The following is a 19,591-nucleotide window of genomic DNA, read 5'->3' on the forward strand; positions in this document are numbered from 1 at the left end:
CCTTCCTTCCCTTCCTTGTGGTTAGAATGCAGTACTGCAGGCTGACTCTGCCCGCTGCCAGCAGTTCAAATCTCACCCGGCTCAAGATTGACTCAGCCTTCCGTCCTTCCGAGGTGGGTAAAATAAGGACCTGGATTGTTGGAGGCAAATAGGCTGACTCTGTAAACCGCTTAGAGAGGGCCGTAAAGGCACTGTGAAGCGGTATATAAGTTTAAGGGCTGTTAGAATGTGTTCTCTGCCGCGTGAATCTTTTGCCGCCTGCGGAGCTTTGCATTCTGTTTGTTCTTCCATCCTTCCCCCAAACTTAGCTTATGCCGCCACCTTCCACTCGGATTTACCTTCCATTGATTTTGTTCCGACAATGAATTCCTACACCGCGTGAGGGACCCCATAGGGAAGGGAAACTACTGCCCATTGATCGGCTGCACCGCGCCAAGAATGGGGATTGCATCTTGAACAGTGCATGGCTCTTGGGGACGTGGACTGGGTTAGGAAGTATGCTTGGGGGTGGATCATCTTAGTCTTCCTCCTCCTCCTCCTCCTCCTCCTCCTCCTCCTCCTCCTCCTCCTCCTCCTCCTCCTCCTCCTCCTCCTCCTCCTCCTCCTCCATAAAGATTCGTCCTTGCAGTCCCAGAGGGCCCGTTTTTAACCGGCATGCCAAGAATTCTGCCCATTTTTACAGTAGAACAGCCACTGGTTTATGAAGGTAGAATGTTTTGTTTGCCCATTTAATTGGATCAATGAGATTTGCCTGTTTATGAAAATCCACCTGGGGTGCTTCTTGTTTCCCTTTTGAGTTGGCCTACATAGCTTCAGTTTTCTAGGAATTTGAAGGGCTGCCAGCAAAGTCTTTCCAGGGAGGATTTACGGTCACAGACCTTATCTGGCTTGGAGAGCTGCCAGGCCGATATCTGCAAAACTTGGCAAGGCGTCTCGGAGAGTCACGAAGCAATCAAGCGAACTAATTGTCTCCTGCAAACTCCCCTCCCCTTCCGCTCCTCTTTTATTCCCTCTGGGAGGGGCCATTCATCGTCCACCTCTGGCCTTACTCCCAAGTCGACCCCTGTTCTTTAGCTGTTCCCTTTGTCTGGCAACTCACACTGGGAACAGGCTCCAGCTGTTCTTCTGCCTCACTGATGTCTGACTCTGAAGGCAGCTGATAACTGTCAGACGGCCCTGGCCCCCTCTCTGCCTCCAACACAGAGCCCTCCTCAGAGCCTTCCCCAGACTCCAGGACTGGCCCATCTCCCTCCCCAACCTCCTCACTCTCCGAATCTGCTGCCAGCTTCCCTGGCAGGCCACAATCTCACCTAAATTCCTTCTGCCTTGCCTCTCTCTCTCCTTCACAGCCGTGCCGGAAATTTGTTCCAAACGTGGAAGGTTCCAGACATCGTTAATCTGCCCTAAATATGGAACTGGCTTCCTGCACCTGTTTAAGACACTTGAGCGAAGCGGGCAGGGCTGTTCCTGTGTCCATTTTGGCGTAGGAATCGAGAGACTCCTCCAAGGAGCAGTTTTTGCAAATGATTTGCAATGCTGAAATGCGAACAGCTGTATTGACTATAGAGGCCAAACGGGGTGGGTTAAAGCCTCCTTCCTCCCCAGCCGCCCGCAGGAGTGTGAAATCGGATCAGGGTTTACCTTGGTTTTGTTTTTGGCGATGGTTTGTCCGAAGGCCCCTTGCAAAGTTAGCTTGGATGGTTGATATGGACATGTGCTGCTTGACTTAGGAGCACAGTCGGGACTGGGAATTTCGGTCACTTAAGCGATGCAGTTGTTAAATGAGTGAACCACGGGACTGGACTTTGCTTTTAGCACTATTTTTTCCACGCTCGTGAAATGAACGATGAAATTGGTTAAGTCCACTCCGCAGCCATTTAAACAAAGCTGGCTTTTGCTGTTTGAGTGTTGTGCCCCACCAGCAGAGGCTGGCAGCAGATTCGGAGAGTGGGGAGGTTGGGGAGGAAGATGGGCCAGTCCTGGAGTCTGGGGAAGGCTCTGAGGAGGGCTCTGTGTCGGAGGCAGAGAGGGGGTCAGGGCCGTCTGCCAGTTATCAGCTGCCTTCGGAGTCAGACATCAGTGAGGCAGAAGAACAGCTGGAGCCTGTTCCCAGTGTGAGTTGCCAGACGAAGGGAACAGCTAAGGAACAAGGGTCGACTTGGGAGTAAGGCCACAGGTGGAGGATGAATGGCCCCTCCCATAGGGAATAAAAGAGGAGCGACAGGGGAGTGGAGTTTGCAGGAGACCATTCGTTCGCTTCATTGGTTCGTGACTCTCCGAGACTCCTTCCCAAGTTTTGCAGATCTTGGCCTGGCAGCTCTCCAAGCCAGAGAAGGTCTGTGACCGTAAATCCTCCCTTGAAAGACTTTGCTGGATGTGAATGAGCAGAATCCACAGTCAATTAATAAAAGGGGTTTTTATTGGGACCAGGAGTTTGCTTCATGCTCTCGGGATGCCTTGCTCAGAATTAGATGTGATGATTAACACAGAGAGAGAGAGGGAGGGAGGGTGGGTGGGTGGGTGGTTACTTGAAGGACGGCTCATCAGCCACTTTTGGGGGGGGCAAAGTTTGAATTCCAAATCCTGGTTAAAGGACTATTTGCAAGACAAGGACTATCTCTAGCAAAACGTCCCAATTCCCACTTCTTATTTGTGGGGTGAGAGCTATTTTTTTTGGGGGGAGGGGGTGTCATTTTAGACCTTCCTTTCTTCTTGGGAGAAGGCTTGGTCTCTTTTGAAGGTTCGTCCTTTTGCAATTCAGCCCGGGGGGGGGGGGGAGGATAGCGTGAGAAGCCAAATTAGCTACGGAATTAAGGACTTTCGTAGCGGCTGTGTCCTAAATTCCGCCTTATCTTTGCCGCAGCTGCTGTTCTTTGCTTTTGAACAGGGACCGTCTGATCTTCCCCACCAGCCGGAGTAGTGAAAGCCCCGATGGAACGGGGTCCAATCGATTGGGACGGTTTCGCCTTCGCAAAATGCAAAAATTGGGAGTTGTGGATACATCCTGGCATGCTTTGCACCAAAACCCTCCACACCCTTGGATGGTTTTTTCCCCCTAATGTGCATTTGTGTGTGAATGCATCCAATATGATTGGGGGACATGGTGGCTAAGACGCTGAGCTTATCGATCAGAAAGGTCGGCGGTTCGAATCCCTAAGCGCCACGTAACGGAGTGAGCTCCCGTGACTTGCCCCAGCTTCTGCCAACCTAGCAGTCCGAAAGCACCTAAAATGCAAGTAGAAAAATAGGGACCACCTTTGGTGGGAAGGGAACAGCGTTCCGTGCGCCTTCGGGCGTTGAGTCATGCCGGCCACTTGACCACGGAGACGTCTTCAGACAGCGCTGGCTCTTCGGCTTTGAAACAGAGATGAGCACCGACCCCTAGAGTCGGGAACGGCTAGCACATACATGCAAGGGGAACTTTTACCTTATCCAATATGATTAAATATAAGCCATGGGGGAAACTGGTTAAACCAGAATGTATGAGTGTTGTGTAAATCAGATATGGGTTTTTCCCGATTCAACCCGAATCGGGCAAACCGGTAGTAGAGGCAGACGTAGACTCCGCCCATCCGCCTGGATGCAGAAGTGTTGCGCGTGAGCAAACCAGTAGCAAAAAATTTGTAAACCCACCATTGGTGTGAATGTAACCTATTTGATCGATTCAATAATAAACCACAGAGGAAACCATTGCTAAGCCACAAGGTCTGGCTTTTGTGCGATTGTGAATGCATCTAATGTGACAATAAACCACGGTAGAAACTTGTTAAGCAAGAGTGGCTTCTGGCAGTCTGGAAAAACTAGTTTTGAATGATCTTCCCCAAGTTTCAGAACAAATGCGGATTTGAACTCTCGAGCAATTCTTGCTTGAGCAGGGGGTTGGACTAGAAGACCTCTAAGGTCCCTTCCGACTGTCATTCTGTATTTTATGTATTTCTTTTTCCTGTTGTTTTTGGTCAAATTCTGAGTAGCCTCTCCGCTTTTTCTGCCAAAATAATGAAGGTGGCGAATTTCCCCAAATGTTGTAGGTCCATTTGGGACAGAAGATAAATATGGCAAGTCATGCGATACAGTTCAAAGGTTAGAATAGTATAACAAGAGTTGGAAGGGACCTTGAAGGTCTTCTAGTCCAACCCCCTGCTTAGGCAGGAGACCCTGCACCACTTCAGACAAAGGTTATCCAACATCTTCTTTAAAACTTCCAGTGTTGGAGCATTTACAACTTCTGGAGGCAAGTTGTTCCATTGATTAATTGTTCTCACTGTCAGGAAATTTCTCCTCAGTTCTAAGTTGCTTCTCTCCTTGATTAGTTTCCATCCATTGCTTCTTGTCCTGCCCTCAGGTGCCTTGGAGAATAGCTTGACTCCCTCTTCTTTGTGGCAGCCCCTGAGATATTGGAAGACTGCTATCATGTCTCCCCTAGTCCTCCTTTTCATTAAACTAGACATACCCAGTTCCTGCAACTGTTCTTCTTATGTTTTAGCCTCTAGTCCCCTAATCCTCTTCGTTGCTCTTCTCAGCACTCTTTCTAGAGTCTCCACATCTTTTTTACATCGTGGAGACCAAAACTGAATGCAGTATTCCAAGTGTGGCCTCACCAAGGCCTTATAAATTGGCATTAACACTTCACACAATCTTGATTCTATCCCTCTGTTTATGCAGCCTAGAACTGGGTTGGCTTTTTTGGCAGCTGCTGCACACGGCTGGCTCATATTTAAGAAATATTTCTTCCTCCTTGCGTAGAGAAATAAATGTGTGAAGAAGATGGAATAGAGAGCTTGCTTAATTTGGTAACAGTCCGTTCTTGAGGTCGTGCAGAAAATTAAATAAAATTCTCCACTTGGGCGATCAACCAAATGCTTCTATGGCTATTGCTCAGAAATTAGAAGTCTTGCATTCGTTGCTAAGAAAGAGAGTAGGAACCTTCTGTCCGATTTTTAAATTCTGCTGGAATTAGCTTAACCAGCTGAGCAAGTTAGTCTTTTGCCGCAACGGATCTTAAAAAGCCGCAAAACAGCCACACAGTTTTGAGCTGTTGGAGTGTCTGGTTTTAGAAGAGAGCCCCTGAAAATTGAATCCGGTATCTTTCTGCTTTTTAAATCAACCCGTGCTGTCAAAAACACAAGGCCATTCTGCTTTTTTTGTGTGAATGTCGTTTGTTCCTTGTCGAGAAAGAAGTATTTTCTTAACCGAAAATTTTGCTGCTGGTTGAGTTTTTAAAGGCACCAACTTCCGAATGCAGCTTCCTGTTCCGCACGACGTGGTTTTAGATGTCGCTTTTCTGAAAAAACCAGCATTTCCTCTTCAGCAGCTGTCTGTGGCTGCAGAGTTTGGAAACTTTTGGAAGTAGGTTTTCAAATTGCACTTCCCTAATTTGTCCCCTTGGAATTCCTCTAGCTAACCTAGGCTCCTCAAAAGCATGAAGCCGACTCCTCGTCCCGATAAAACCTCTTTGATTTAGGTTAAAGGGAATTCCTCTCCAGCAAAGTCCCGGTCAACAATCTTTCAAGAGATTTCACAACTACAGACCTTTATCGGGCTTGAAAAACTGCCAGGCTGATATCTTTTAAACTCCAAGCTGTAGCATCAATTCCTTGGCAAGAAGTCAGGAACAGATCTTCACCCTAATGAATTGAACTAATGGCCTCCTGCAAACTCCACTCCCCTTTCGCTCCTCTTTTATTCCCTATGGGACGGGCCATTCACCGCCCACCTGTGGCTTTATTCCTGAGTCTGCAACTGAATGGAGCTGAGTGTTACTGGCCGGATGCCTTCCTGTCGCCATTGCGGAGTTTTGTTCGGCAGGTATATTGACATTGTGCCCAGAGAGAGAAATATCTGCCTAGAGTTGGCACTAACTCCCCCCCCCCCAAAGAAATGGCAGCTGGTATCTTCCAAGTATATCTTCCAAGAACGTGGCACATTTTGACATCGCAAACGGCGATAAGGGATGTTGAACCAAAACTGAGAAACATCTGGAGTTCTACGGGATCTCTGGATTAGATCTCCTAAATAACTCCAAGCACCGCTGCTGTTTTGGTGGCTTTATTTAATGCCGCAGTTGTCTTTGGCTCACCAGCTCCAGCATTTGAGAGGGGGGATGCTTTTCTGAATAGGGATCACATCCGTGAAAGGGATACATTAATCTTAAGGTTAATTAAGGTTCGTAATTCTTGAGTTTTGTTTGGATTTTTGAGCATTGATTTGCATTGTCTCCCATCGGTGCTTAGTTCTTCCTTTCAAATTTTGCAATGATGGTCAGAGGGTTCATTCAAGGATTGACTTCTGCACTAGATGTTTTTAAGAAGATGTTGGATATCTATTTGTCTGAAGTGGTGTAGGGTTTCCTGCCTAAGCAGGGGGTTGGACTAGAAGACCTCCAAGGTCCCTTCCAACTCTGTTAATCTATTTTATTCTATTCTATTCTATTCTAATTCTAATTCTATTCTAATTCTGTTCTATTCTATATTATATTAATTATATTAATTATAATATATTAATTATATTATATTATATTATATTATATTATATTATATTATATTATATTATATTATATTATATTATATTATATTATATTATATTATATTATATTATATTATATTATATTATATTATATTATATTATATTATATTTATTATATTATATTATATTATATTATATTATATTATATTATTATATTATATTATATTATATTATATTATATTATATTATATTATATTATATTATATTATATTATATTATATTATATTATATTTATTATATTATATTATATTATATTATATTATATTATATTATTATATTATATTATATTATATTATATTATATTATATTATATTATATTATATTATATTATATTATATTATATTATTATATTATATTATTATATTATATTATATTATATTATATTATATTATATTATATTATATTTATTATATTATATTATATTATATTATATTATATTATATTATATTATATTATATTATATTATATTATATTATTATATTATATTATATTATATTATATTATATTATATTTATTATATTATATTATATTATATTATATTATATTATATTATATTATTATATTATATTATATTATATTATATTTATTATATTATATTATATTATATTATATTATATTATATTATATTATATTAATTATATTATATTATATTATATTATATTATATTATATTATATTATATTATATTATATTATATTATATTATATTATATTATTATATTATTATTCTAAAGAAGCAGGAGTTTTGAAAAGGGCTTGTTCAGAAGAGGGGGTCAAGCTATTCTCCAAAGTACCTGAGGGCAGGACAAGAAGCAATGGGTGGAAACTAATCAAGGTGGGGAGCAACTTAGAACTAAGGAGAAATTAGTTAGAACAATTAATCAGTGGAACAGAAATTGCCTCCAGAAGTTGTGAATGCCCCAACACTGGAAGTCTTTAAGATGATGTTGGATGACCCTTTGTCTGAAACGGTATAGGGTTTCCTGCCTAGGCAGGGGGTTGGACTAGAAGACCTCCAAGGTCCCTTCCAACTCTGTTATTCTATATTCTAATACTTTAATGAAAAGAAGGACCGGGGTGACATGATAGCAGTCTTCCAATATCTCAAGGGTTGCCCCAGATAAGAGGGAGTCAAGCTATTCTCCAAAGCACCTGAAGGCAGGACAAGAAGCAATGGGTGGAAACTAACCAAGGAGAGAAGCAACCTAGAACTAAGGAGAAATTTCCTGACAGTGAGAACAATTAATCAATGGAACAACTTGCCTCCAGAAACTACAAATGCTCCAACACTGGAAGTTTTTTACGAAGAGATTGGATAACCATTTAGAATATAGAATAACAAGAGTTGCTTGGAGGTCTTCTAGTCCAACCCCCTGCTAAGGCAGAATACCCTACACCACCTTCAGACAATTGGATGCCCAACATCTTCTTAAAAACACCCAGTGTTGGAGCATTCACAACCTCTGGGGGCAGGTTGTTTATCTGAAGTGGTTGGTGTAGGGTTTCCCGCCTAAGCAGAGGGTTGGACTAGAAGACCTCCAAGGTCCCTTCCAACTCTGTTATTCTGTTGTCTGGAAAAAAAGAAATCAGCCAGGAGCTCCTGGCCAGGTCTGTGTCTGTGTATGACTGTAAAAGGAGTGAAATGCATGCCCAGCAGAAGAAAATAGCGGTTTCTTTTTTTTTTTTCCTCCTCCCCCCGGGGTTGCAAATAGGAAACTCGCAGACGGAGGATATTTTTAGCATTGCTTTTCCTGTGTGGGTCCATCCTCCTGCAAGCGTGGGGATGTTGATATTTCTGCCTGGACCGAGTTCTTTCAGTTGGATGCCCCTTCCTGATTTGTGGGCTTTAAATGTTGCTCAAAGATTTGTTTATTTCGTCTCGGACCATTCAGGAAACTGGCTCTTAAAATAGCTGGCCAATAGCTTGGTTGAATTTTGGACACGTGGTCGTAAGGATGCTGTGTGGCAGTCGTAGGTGAGAGGACCGGTTGTAAGTCACTGTTTTTCAATGCCGCTGTAATTATGAATGATTGCTAAATCAAGGGTTGTATAATAATTGTGCTTCCTTCTTCTCTCTCTCCATTTTCCCTCCCTCCCTCTTCGAATGTTTCTTCCTTCTTTCCATCCATCCATCAATCCATCCATCCATCATCTTTGAATCTTCCTTCCCCTCTTTCATCCATCCATCTATCCATTATCTTTGATCCTTCCATCCATTTTATCCCTTCCTCCCTTCCTTCCCATCCATCATTTCTTTCTTTCTTTCTTTCTTTCTTTCTTTCTTTCTTTCTTTCTTTCTTTCTTTCTTTCTTTCTTTCTTTCTTTCCTTCCTTCCTTCCTTCCTTCCTTCCTTCCTTCCCATCCATCAGATCTTTCCTTCCTTCCTTCCCTCCCTCCCTTCCTCCTTCCTTCCCATCCATCCTCTTTCCTTCCTTCCTTCCCATCCATTACATCTTTCCTTCCTTCCCATCCATCACATCTTTCCTTCCTTCCTTCCTTCCTTCCTTCCTTTCTATCCATCCCTTCCTTCCTTCCCATCTTTCCTTCCTTCCTTCCCATCCATCACATCTTTCCTTCCTTCTTTCCTTCCTTCCTTCCCATCTTTCCTTCCTTTCTATCCATTCCTTCCTTCCTTCCCATCCATCACATCTTTCCTTCCTTCTTTCCTTCCTTCCCATCCATCACATCTTTCTTTCTTTCCATCACATCCTTCCTTCCTTCCTTCCTTCCTTCCTTCCTTCCTGTCCATCATATGTTTCCTTCCCATCAATCACATCTTTCCTTCCTTCCATTCATCAATCCATCCATCCATCTTCTTTGAATGTTCCTTCGTTCCTCCCTCCCTGGATCTCCTTCCTTTCTTTCCTCCCTTCATTATGAAATATTGACGGATGCTGTCCCTGCAGAGTTAAACGCCCCCTCCCTTCCCATCTCTTCAGCTTTGTGAAGTTTTCCTCCCCGGTTGGTTCCTTCTGCCCCACACACGTTGCAAATCCCTGCTTCATCCAAGGATGCCGTGTCTCTGGGATCAATTAAAAGCTCGTCACGGTTCTACTGGGAGGAATTATTGTGCATTTTCTGGCACTTGTTCTATCTCCCAACCAGAGCGCAGAAACCACTCAACCTCCTTCAGAACCTTCCTAAGGTGTTTTTTCCCCCCTCCTTGTTTTCCCATCTCAAGGCCTCCTTCCTTTCCCCCAACTTCCCCCAAATTGTAAAACTGCAAAACAATCTGATTTCGGGGTAGTGCTGGTGGATGGGAGCTCCGTTGGGGAGGCTTAATTGTTCTCTTATAGGGCGCTTTGGTCTACTATCATTTGCATTTAATTTGCTGGAATTTCAAGAGAGAAATGGTGGTTTTCTTTTCCTTTTGTGTGTGTGTGTGGGGGGGAATGCACGATTTGTGCAAACACATTAGAGAGAGACAGAAATAGGTGGACTTTGGATAGACTTTTCTAGGTCAAAATATTAACGTGACATTTAATACCACTTTATAAGGCCTTGGTGAGGCCACACTTGGAATCCTGCATTCAGTTTTGGTTGCCACGATGTAGAAAAGATGTGGAGACTCTAGAAAGGGTGCAGAGAAGAGCAACAGAGAGGATTAGGGGACTGGAGGCCATATAAAGAACAATTGATTGTATTGGGTATGTCTAGTTTAATGAAAAGAAGGACTAGGGGAGACACGATAGCAGTCTTCCAATATCTCAGGGGCTGCCACAAAGAAGAGGGAGTCAAGCTATTCTCCAAGGCACCTGCGGGCAGGACAAGAAGCAATGGGTGGAAACTAATCAAGGAGAGAAGCAACTTAGAACTAAAGAGAAATTTCCTGACATTTAGAACAATTAATCAATGGAAAAGCTTGCCTCCAACACTGGAAGTTTATAAGATGTTGGATAACCATTTGTCTGAAGAGGTGTAGGGTTTCCTGCCTAAGCAAGGGGCTAGACTAGAAGACCTCCAAGCTCCCTTCTCACTCTGTTATTCTGTTCTATTCTATATGACACAGCTAAAGGGCTCAGTGGCTAAGATGCTGAGGTTGTCGATCAGAAAGGTCAGCAATTCGGCAGTTCGAATCCTGAGCGCCGCATAATGGAGTGAGCTCCCATGATTTGTCCCAGCGTCTGCCAACCTAGCAGTTCGAAAGCACATAAAAATGCAAGGAGAAAAATAGGGACCACCTTTAGTGGGAAGGGAACAGCATTCTGTGCGCCTTCGGGAGTTGAGACATGCCAGCTACATGACAACGGAGACGTCTTCAGACAGCGCTGGCTCTTCGGCTTTAAAACGGAGATGAGCACCGCCCCCTAGAGTCGGGAACGACTGGCATGTATATGCGAGGGGAACCTTTATCTTTACCTTATGATACCGTATTTGGCTTTTTTTACTTCCTTGTTTTTTTGCAAACGGGCAAAGAGAAGGGCTAGGAAAAGGAAGGACGTGATGAAATGCTTTTTATGAGCTGATGGGCCCTTCGCTTCGTGGGTTCTCGCCAGAAAAAGTCTCACAGTTGTCGGACTTCAGCAGCTGGCATGTGGTTGTTATCTAGCTGCAATAATAAATGGCAGTTTGTAAGATCGCATGCACTTATCTCTGCAGCTGGGGCAATAGGCATCAAAGTTCTCGCTTGAAACGGCAGAGATGAGATTCTAAGGGATCATAGAGACATGTGTTTGTTGTGGCCCACCAGGGAAGCTGGCAGCAAAGTCGGACTGAGGAGGTTGGGGAGGAAGATGGGCCAGTCCTGGAGTCTGGGGAAGGCTGTGATGAGGGCTCTGCGTCGGAGGCAGAGAGGGGGCCAGGACCATTTGACAGTTATCAGTTGCCTTCGTAGACAAACATCAGTGGGGCAGAAGAACAGCTGGAGCCTGTTCCCAGTGTGCGCATGCGCAGAGTGGCCAGACGAAGGGAACAGCTAAGGAAAAAGGGTCGACTTGGGAGGAAGGCCACAGGTGGACAATGAACGGCCCCTCCCAGAGGAGATAAAAGAGGAGCGACAGGGGAGTGGAGTTTGCAGGAGACCATTAGTTCGCTTCATTGGTTCGTGACTCTCGGAGACTCCTTGCCAAGTTCTGCAGATATCGGCCTGGCAGCTCTCCAGGACAGATAAGGTCTGTGACCGTAAATCCTCCCTCGAAAGACTTTGCTGGATGTGAAGGAGCAGAATTCACAGCACATTAATAAAATGGGGTTTTGTCGGGATGTTGGCTTATTCTGTTCCTACCTTATCCTTCCACCCTCCGCCGCGCCATTCCTCTACTCCCGTCTCCCCTCTTCAGAGTTCTGAAAATATTTTTTGCATCAACGGACGCTTTAATATTAACCTTTTAAAGAAATGTACCGTATACATTTTCGCGTTTGCGAGTTCTTCTCCTGGCAAGAGTTCTGACGTATCTTCTATTTACTTATTTATCTTTTCCAGAATCGGGGCCGCTTGGCAGAGAAGAGAACGATACCCTTGCCTCCCTCCCGGACTCCGAAAAAGGAGCCCCCGTCTCTTTTCTCACACAGCGACCATCACAAGGAGGTGGAAAAAATCAACGGGCATCACCACCCTCATGTCAAACGGGAAGAGGACTTGAATATTAGTATCATGAAAAGAAGGTACGCGGGGATCCTTTCTTCTTTTGGCCCTCCCTCCGAAAAGCCACAATTCTGCAGGCTTGTGATAGCGAACGGAGAGCCTAATGTTCAGCTTTCCAGAGGGCTGGGGAAGGCCGTTTTTGCCCTCCCCGGGATTCAAGAAAGCCACCGGAGCTCGGAGAGGGCAAAAAATGGGCCCAGCGGATCAACCGGAAGGAGGAGGCCATTTTCGCTTCAAAGTTCCAGTTCTAACGGGGCAAAAACGGCCTTCCCCGACCCCCCCAGAGGAAATATCAAGCTCAGCTTGGAGACAAGCAATATGGCGCATGAGGAGAAGGAGCATGTGGGGGGATTGCGCTTTGCATTATGGGTGCCGGAGTGCCTGCGCGCTATTGCGCCTGCACGCCCTCGCATTTTTGGCACCCAAAGGGTTAGCCATCACTGGTGGAGGCGCTCCTCGTTTTATGACGATTTGTTCTAACCACGCTTCGCTTTGGAGAAAGTGACACGAGCCATCGGTCCGGTTGAATCTTCCCTCGCGAGCTGGTCTTTGGGTTTCTGCGTGCCAGCCAGCTGATCTTCTCGCGCATGGGAAACACGAAGACCAGCTAGCCGGCATGAATGCCTGTTTTTTTGGCCGTTTTCTGGAACCAGAAGAGCAGCTGGCAACGGGCAGGCGTGCCCACAGACAGGGCTCTGCATGCCACCTCTGGCGAGCGTGCCATAGTTTTGCCATCACAGTCCTAGGTTTTTGATGGGTGATTCCTGGCACTCTTCAACTGAAAAACGGCCCAAAAAACAACCTGGTTTTTTTTGGGCTGTTTTGGCTGTTTTGGGGGGCTTTTTCCGGCCGTTTTCTGGCCCTCTGGTACCCTTGACTAGTTGGCCGGCGTGTGTGCTGGAAGCTAGAAAAGCAGCTGTGAGGGCGCATGTTACCCACAGAGAGGGCTCTGCCATCCAGGTTTGCCCTCGTGGCCCTAGGTTTGGATGGTTGATCCCTGTCACTCTTCCTTAAGAGAACAGTTTTTGGGGGCCAACAATTCCAGTAAGCCCGTGAGCGGCAGTGGGTGTTTGTGGGGGAAATCCTATTGCTATGAACCTGGGAGATGTTGCATAGACTAATCAAGAAAGTTGGCACCAAAGTGATGTGGGTAGAAACCGCCAAGAGAGACGGGTGCCAGGCAAGGATGTGGGCTCAGCCAACATGAAAGGGAGCATTGAACAAGGATTGGAGCGCGCCGTCTGCCCCGAGCCAAAAAAGGCAGATAAAAACGAGAGGTTTCCAGCTCTTTTGGGTCCCTGGGCAAAAATCAGTACCTGATGTTTGCTGGAATTTCCCGGCCCGAGGTCTGGATGAAGCCACGCGTGGCACCGTGCCACTGGCGGGTTCTCTATCCCTGCACGCTATTCCAGAGACGACCTAGAAGCAGAATTACAACCAAACGAGAAATATATATATTTGAGGATCCTGGTGAACGGGTTTTTTTTTCTCCTTCTCTCTTTTTTTCTCTCTCTCTTTCTGCTGTGCTTAGAAGTGCCATGCGGTTAAACTTGTATTTCGTGGGCATATAAATTTAGAATAGAATAGAATAAGGAATTAGAATTAGAATTAATAGAATAGAATAGAATAAGGAATTAGAATTAGAATTAATAGAATAGAATAGAATAAGGAATTGGAATTAGAATTAATAAAATAGAATGTGGAATGGAATAGAATAATACAGAATGGAATAGAATAATACAGAATGGAATAGAATAGAATAGAATAAAGAATTAGAATTAGAATTAATAGAATAGAATAAGGAATTAGAATTAGAATTAATAGAATAGAATAGAATATGGAATGGAATAGAATAGAATAATACAGAATGAAATAGAATAATGCAGAATGGAATAGAATAGAATTAGAATTAGAATTAGAATTAATAGAAGAGAATAGAATAGAATAAGGAATTAAAATTAGAATTAATAGAATAGAATAGAATAAGGAATTGGAATTAGAATTAGAATTAATAGAATAGAATATGGAATGGAATGGAATAGAATAATACCGAATGGAATAGAATAATACCGAATGGAATAGAATAGAATAGAATAAGGAATTAGAATTAGAATTAATAGAATAGAAAAGAATAAGTAATTAGAATTAATAGAATAGAATAGAATATGGAATGGAATGGAATAGTATAATACAGAATTGAATGGAATAATACAGAATGGAATAGAATAGAATATAGGATGGACAGAATGGAATGGAATAGAATAGAATTAGAATTAATAGAATAGAGTAGAAAAGAATAACAGAGTTGGAAGGGGCCTTGGAGGTCTTCTAGTCCAACCCCCTGCTTAGGCAGGAAACCCTCCACCACTTCAGACAAAGGGTTATCCAACATCTTCTTTAAAACTTCCAGTGTTGGAGCATTCACAATTTCTGGAGGGAAATTGTCCCTCTGATTAATTGTTCTGACTGTTGGGAAATTTCTCCTTAGTTCTAGATTGCTTTCCTCCTTGATTAGTTTCCACCCGTTGCTTCTTGTCCTGCCCTCAGGGGCTTTGGAGAACAGCTTGACTCCCTCTTCTTTGGGGCAGCCCCCCAATATTGGAACCACTGCTGTCATGTCTCCCCTAGTCCTCCTTTTCATCAGACTAATTTAATAAATAAATTTCAGAAGAGGGGAGCGAAAGATTGATGACTAGGATTAAAAAAAGATCAACGGTACATTTGAGATATTTTAGCATCCTCTCTCCTTGGAGGGGCCTCGGATGAAGTGGGGGGGGGGACGTCTCCACATCGTTTTTGTGCTGGCTCCAATCTTCTAATAGCAAAATCGCCGGCTTGCACGAAAGCTTCAAGAGTTTTCTCAGCGGTATCCTCAGCGGGTCCAAATAACATTTCACAACCCTTAAGTGGAAAGCTCGTTTTGATGTCCCCGAAGAGTTTTGTGGCTGTTGGCCTCTTTAAGTTGATGGTGCGATTTCCGTGGCTGATTTTTTTTCCAGATCTGTAGATATCTTGGCCAGTAATGAAGATCATAATGGGAAGGATATGATTTAGGAAAATGTTTGCCAGGACGTACGACCTGATGGTTGTAGACCCCTTGATCAAGAAGCAAAAGTGTAGTGTTAGAAACACGACTAGTTTTTGAGTGAATATTCTCTTTTTAAAAAATATCTCTTCTGAAACCCCTCACGTTTTAGCAGGGCCTACAGTGCTGTGGACAATGCTTTCCAAAAACCCAATCAATCAATCATCAGAATAGAGCTGGAAGGGACCTTGGAGGTCCTCTAGTCCAGCCCCCTGCTCAAGCAGGAGAATATATCCGTTCATATTCATGTCTGTCTTATCTCTTCTGGAAGATCTTCAGATGCAAGATGTTCTTTCCATCCATCCATCCATCCATCCATCCATCCATCCTATCATCTCAGAATCATAGAATCCTTAGAGGTCTTCTAGTCCAACCTTCTTGAGGTCTCATGTTTCCCTCCTGCCTTTTCGTAACTCTTATCCTGTTTTCCAGCCTGAATTGGTATCTGTGTTGTGTTACTTTAAAGGCTCAGAACAAGCTGTGGGTTGGAAAGCAGCTGTAGATGACTCCCAGCGGTGGGTTTCACTTATTTTTACCACCAGTTCGCCGTGCACATGCTTGCTTCATGTGTTCGTGCACGGTCCACGTATGCGCTTTGCTCGCACATGCTCCTGTAGTTGCGCCCGGCCTTAAAATCATGGCTAAATAGAACGGCATATTTGCTGTGGCCCGCCAGCAGAGCTGACAAGCGATTCGGACAGTGAGGAGGTTGGGGAGGAAGATGGGCCAGTCCTGGAGTCTGGGGAAGGCTCCGATGAGGGCTCTGTGTTGGAGGCAGAGAGGGGGCCAGAGCCGTATGCCAGTTATCAGCTGCCTTCAGAGTCAGACATCAGTGAGGCAGAAGAACAGCTGGAGCCTGTTCCTAGTGTGAGTTGCCAGATGAAGGGAACAGCTAAGGAACAGGAGTCGACTTGGGAGTAAAGCCACAGGTGGACGATGAAGGGCCCCTCCCAGAGGAAATAAAAGTGGAGAAAAAGGGGAGTGGAGCTTGCAGGAGACAATTTGTTCGCTTCATTGGTTCGTGATTCTCCGAGACTCCTTGCCAGATTTTGCAGCCTGGCAGCTCTCCAAGCCAGATAAGATCTGTGACCGTAAATCCTCCCTTGGCTGGATGTGAATGAGCAGAATTCACATTAAATTAATAAAAGGGGTTTTTGTCGGGACCAGGAGTTTGCTTCATGCTCTTGGGATGCCTAGGTCAGGACAATAGCACTGGGGTGGGTGGGGGCAGGCCCACCTGCCATCTCCGCTACCGGTTCGCCTCAACGGCTGAATACCTCTGATGCCTCCTTATAAACAAACATTAAGCCTTTGTTGTGTGGTTGGTCGTTGTGTCAAAGAAAGTTCGTAAGTGACAGAAGTAGGCTGGTCGGCCCAGTTTTTGCAGTATTCTTGTTCACTTCCTGAATTCCTGTTTTTTTCCCCAAATGTAAGATGCATGGTGTTAAATACTGATATCTACTACAGTGGTTTCCACCAAGGTCCTCTGTTCCGGCGGGAACAGAGGTTTAATCCTATTGGTCGAAGGGTCTGACAGCTCCCTATCAAAGGGCTGCTGTCAGACTCAACCTTCGCTGGATTGTTCTCACTTGTTGTACTTAATAAAGAGCTGTTGTGACCGTTAAGCCTGTGTGTGCCTATCCATTACCCGATCTAACACTGGCGATGAAGGTGGAAGGCAAGCAGGCGAACCAAAAAGAGCGTAGCAATCCAGCAAGTACATCCAGAGCGCGGCTTCGAGCAGCCATTTTTGAGCGGCAAACTCAAAATGCCCACAGAACGCAAAATGGCCATGCACGCCCCACCGACTCCGTATGACTCAGTTACTGAGTACTGGGACTCGTACGTGCTACGATTTGACTGTTCCCTCGAGGCCAACGACCTCTTGGGCCTTTCTGAAGGCCGCAAGAAGAACATGTTCCATGAGATTCCACGAGTACTTATAGGGCCGTGATTTCGAACTAATTACGGATCACAAGCCGCTACTGGGCTTACTAGCTGGGGACCGACCTACCCCAGTGTCATTATCACCACAGATGACCAAATGGACCATCTTCCTAGCTGCCTACTCCTACCGTCTCATCCAACGACCAGGCTCCGCTTTGGGGCACGCTGATGCTTTGAGCCGCTGCCCGCTGCCTGAACTTCTTGCTGACCCTACCCCCGAGACGCCAGTCCTCCTCATTGACTGCCTTGAGACTGGGCCTGTCTCATCCAGTGACGTTGCCCGTCACTCTGCAAAGGACTCCACCATCAAACAAATTTTGAACTGGGTGTGGAGGGGGTGGCCAAAGGGACCTGTTGGGGCTGATTTCAAAATGTATTTTACCAAACGTGATGAGTTATCGGTTGCAAATGGCTGTTTACTGTGGGGGGATGGGGTCGTTGTTCCACCCAATCTGCGCATTGCAGTACTAGAGGCTTTGCATGTAGGGCATCCTGGAATTGTCAGGATGAAGTCTTTGGCTAGGAATTGCGATGGTGGCCTAACATGGACAGGGAAATCGAAGAATGGGTGGCTACCTGCACACCGTGCCAGGAGTCCAGACCAGCTCCCCCAGAGGCGCCCGCTAAGGAGTAGGAGCGACCTCAAGCACCATGGTGTAGGGTGCACATTGACTTTGCTGGCCCAGTTCATGGCCAGACATTCCTCGTGGTTGTGGACACCTACTCGAAATGGCTAGAGGTAGTCCAGATGACTACACTACGGCAGAAGCGGTCATCAAGGTACTACGGAGACTTTTCTCCACGCACGGCCTGCCCAACGTCCTGGTCTCGGACAACGGGCCCCAATACACGGCCATGCAATTTGAGACCTTCCTAGCAGCTCAGGGAATCAGACATGCCCTGGTCGCGCCATTCCATCCGGCCTCCAACGGTCAGGCGGAGAGAATGGTGAGATCTGCAAAAGAGGCCCTCACTAGGATGGGCCCGGGAGATTGACAAACATACGTTGACCACTATTTACTAATTCAGCATATCACACCCAGTGCCACTGCAGGGAGAAGCCCCTCCGAGCTTCTCATGGGTCGCTGGCTAAGGTCCCACTTAGACCGGCTACACCCCAATTATTCTGCCTCATCGCCCCCAGACTCCACAAGCAAGATTCCGACTTTTAGCGTAGGCGATTTGGTATACGCCCACAACTACGCCGGGGGAACTCGGTGGATTCCTGCCACAGTGATAGGCATCACCGGGCCTCACTCTTATCTTGTAGAGCTCGAGGACGGCCGGAATTGGAGAAGGCACATTGACCAACTCTGTGGCCGCCTCTCCAACTCCACTCTTAGACAACCAGAGGTAACTCCTGCACGAGTTAGCCAAAGCCCTACCCAAACAGAGCAAACACTCACTCCTTCCACAGGCAGCTCAAGCCCGAGGATACTGGAAAACTTATTTGGTTATGTTGCAGGCCCGTAGCGAGCTCCGAGCGAATCGGCTCTAGAAGCTCCAGCTGTGGCCTGTGAAAAGTTCCAGGAGCTTTCACCAAGTGGCACTGCGGAGCAAACAGGTCCGTTCGACCTGTCCAAAGAACACCCTCCTACTGAACTGCGCAGGTCTGGTAGAGCTACCCAAAAGCCCGCCTACCTGTGTGACTACGTAACTAGTAGGATTGTTCCATCCAAGAGGGGAGGGGTGTTAGATACTTGTTCGAACTACAGTGGTTTCCACCAAGGTCCTCTGTTCCGGCGGGAACAGAGGTTTAACCCTATTGGTCGAAGGGTCTGACAGCTCCCTATCAAAGGGCTGCTGTCAGACTCAACCTTCGCTGGATTGTTCTCACTTGTTGTACTTAATAAAGAGCTGTTGTTACCGTTAAGCCTGTGTGTGCCTATCCATTACCCGATCTAACACATGGTGTCATTGCAAGCCAGCTTGCTTTCTGAGCAGATCTTGGTTCTCTCCATCCTTGTCTCTTCCCCCACTTCCCCGAGCTTGGAGTGGGGAGGGGGGACAGCTCAGCTGTGAGGGTGAAGGACCCATCTGGGTCACCTTATTAAACTCTCCGCCTCCGACGGTGCGTTAAGAGGACCAGCATCTGAAAAGGTTAAAATGGAAGGTTGATGCCACATCGCTTGCTTGGGAAGTCCTACCGCCGGCCTTCTTTCTCTCTTTTAATTATTAGTAATTTATAAAGGAGACCTATTTGCCCCTCTCTACCCCACCTCCGCCAGGCAAGCCGGGCTGCCTGATAGCTTGCAAATTATTAGTAATTTGATTTCAATTGAATGAATAACCCGCGACAGCAAGGCGCGGGCTGGACGCGGAAATCTAATTGGCGATAACACCATAGAAACTTGAAAAATGCAGAAGGGGGGGCGGATGGGCGGGCAAGTGGGTTTGAGCGTTGGAGCGCTGCCGGGAGAAGGAATATGCAAAGCTGCGCATGGGGGGGGAGTGA

At 45.6% G+C, this 19,591-nt stretch overlaps 1 protein-coding gene across 8 annotated transcripts in view; it reads left to right on the top strand.

Moving 5' to 3' along the window:
- The window catches only part of SAMD11 (sterile alpha motif domain containing 11), a 115,770-nt gene that overhangs the window by 28,432 nt on the left and 67,747 nt on the right, over positions 1-19,591 (top strand). For all 8 annotated transcript variants that reach the window (XM_081954917.1, XM_081954919.1, XM_081954918.1 and 5 more), the window contains exon 3: positions 11,943-12,124. In XM_081954917.1, the coding sequence (XP_081811043.1) occupies positions 11,943-12,124 (182 nt within the window). The remainder of the gene's footprint in view (positions 1-11,942; positions 12,125-19,591) is intronic.

This window comes from Natrix helvetica (genome assembly GCF_964273705.1).
Source record: "Natrix helvetica genome assembly, chromosome: 5".
Lineage (NCBI taxonomy): Eukaryota > Metazoa > Chordata > Lepidosauria > Squamata > Natricidae > Natrix > Natrix helvetica.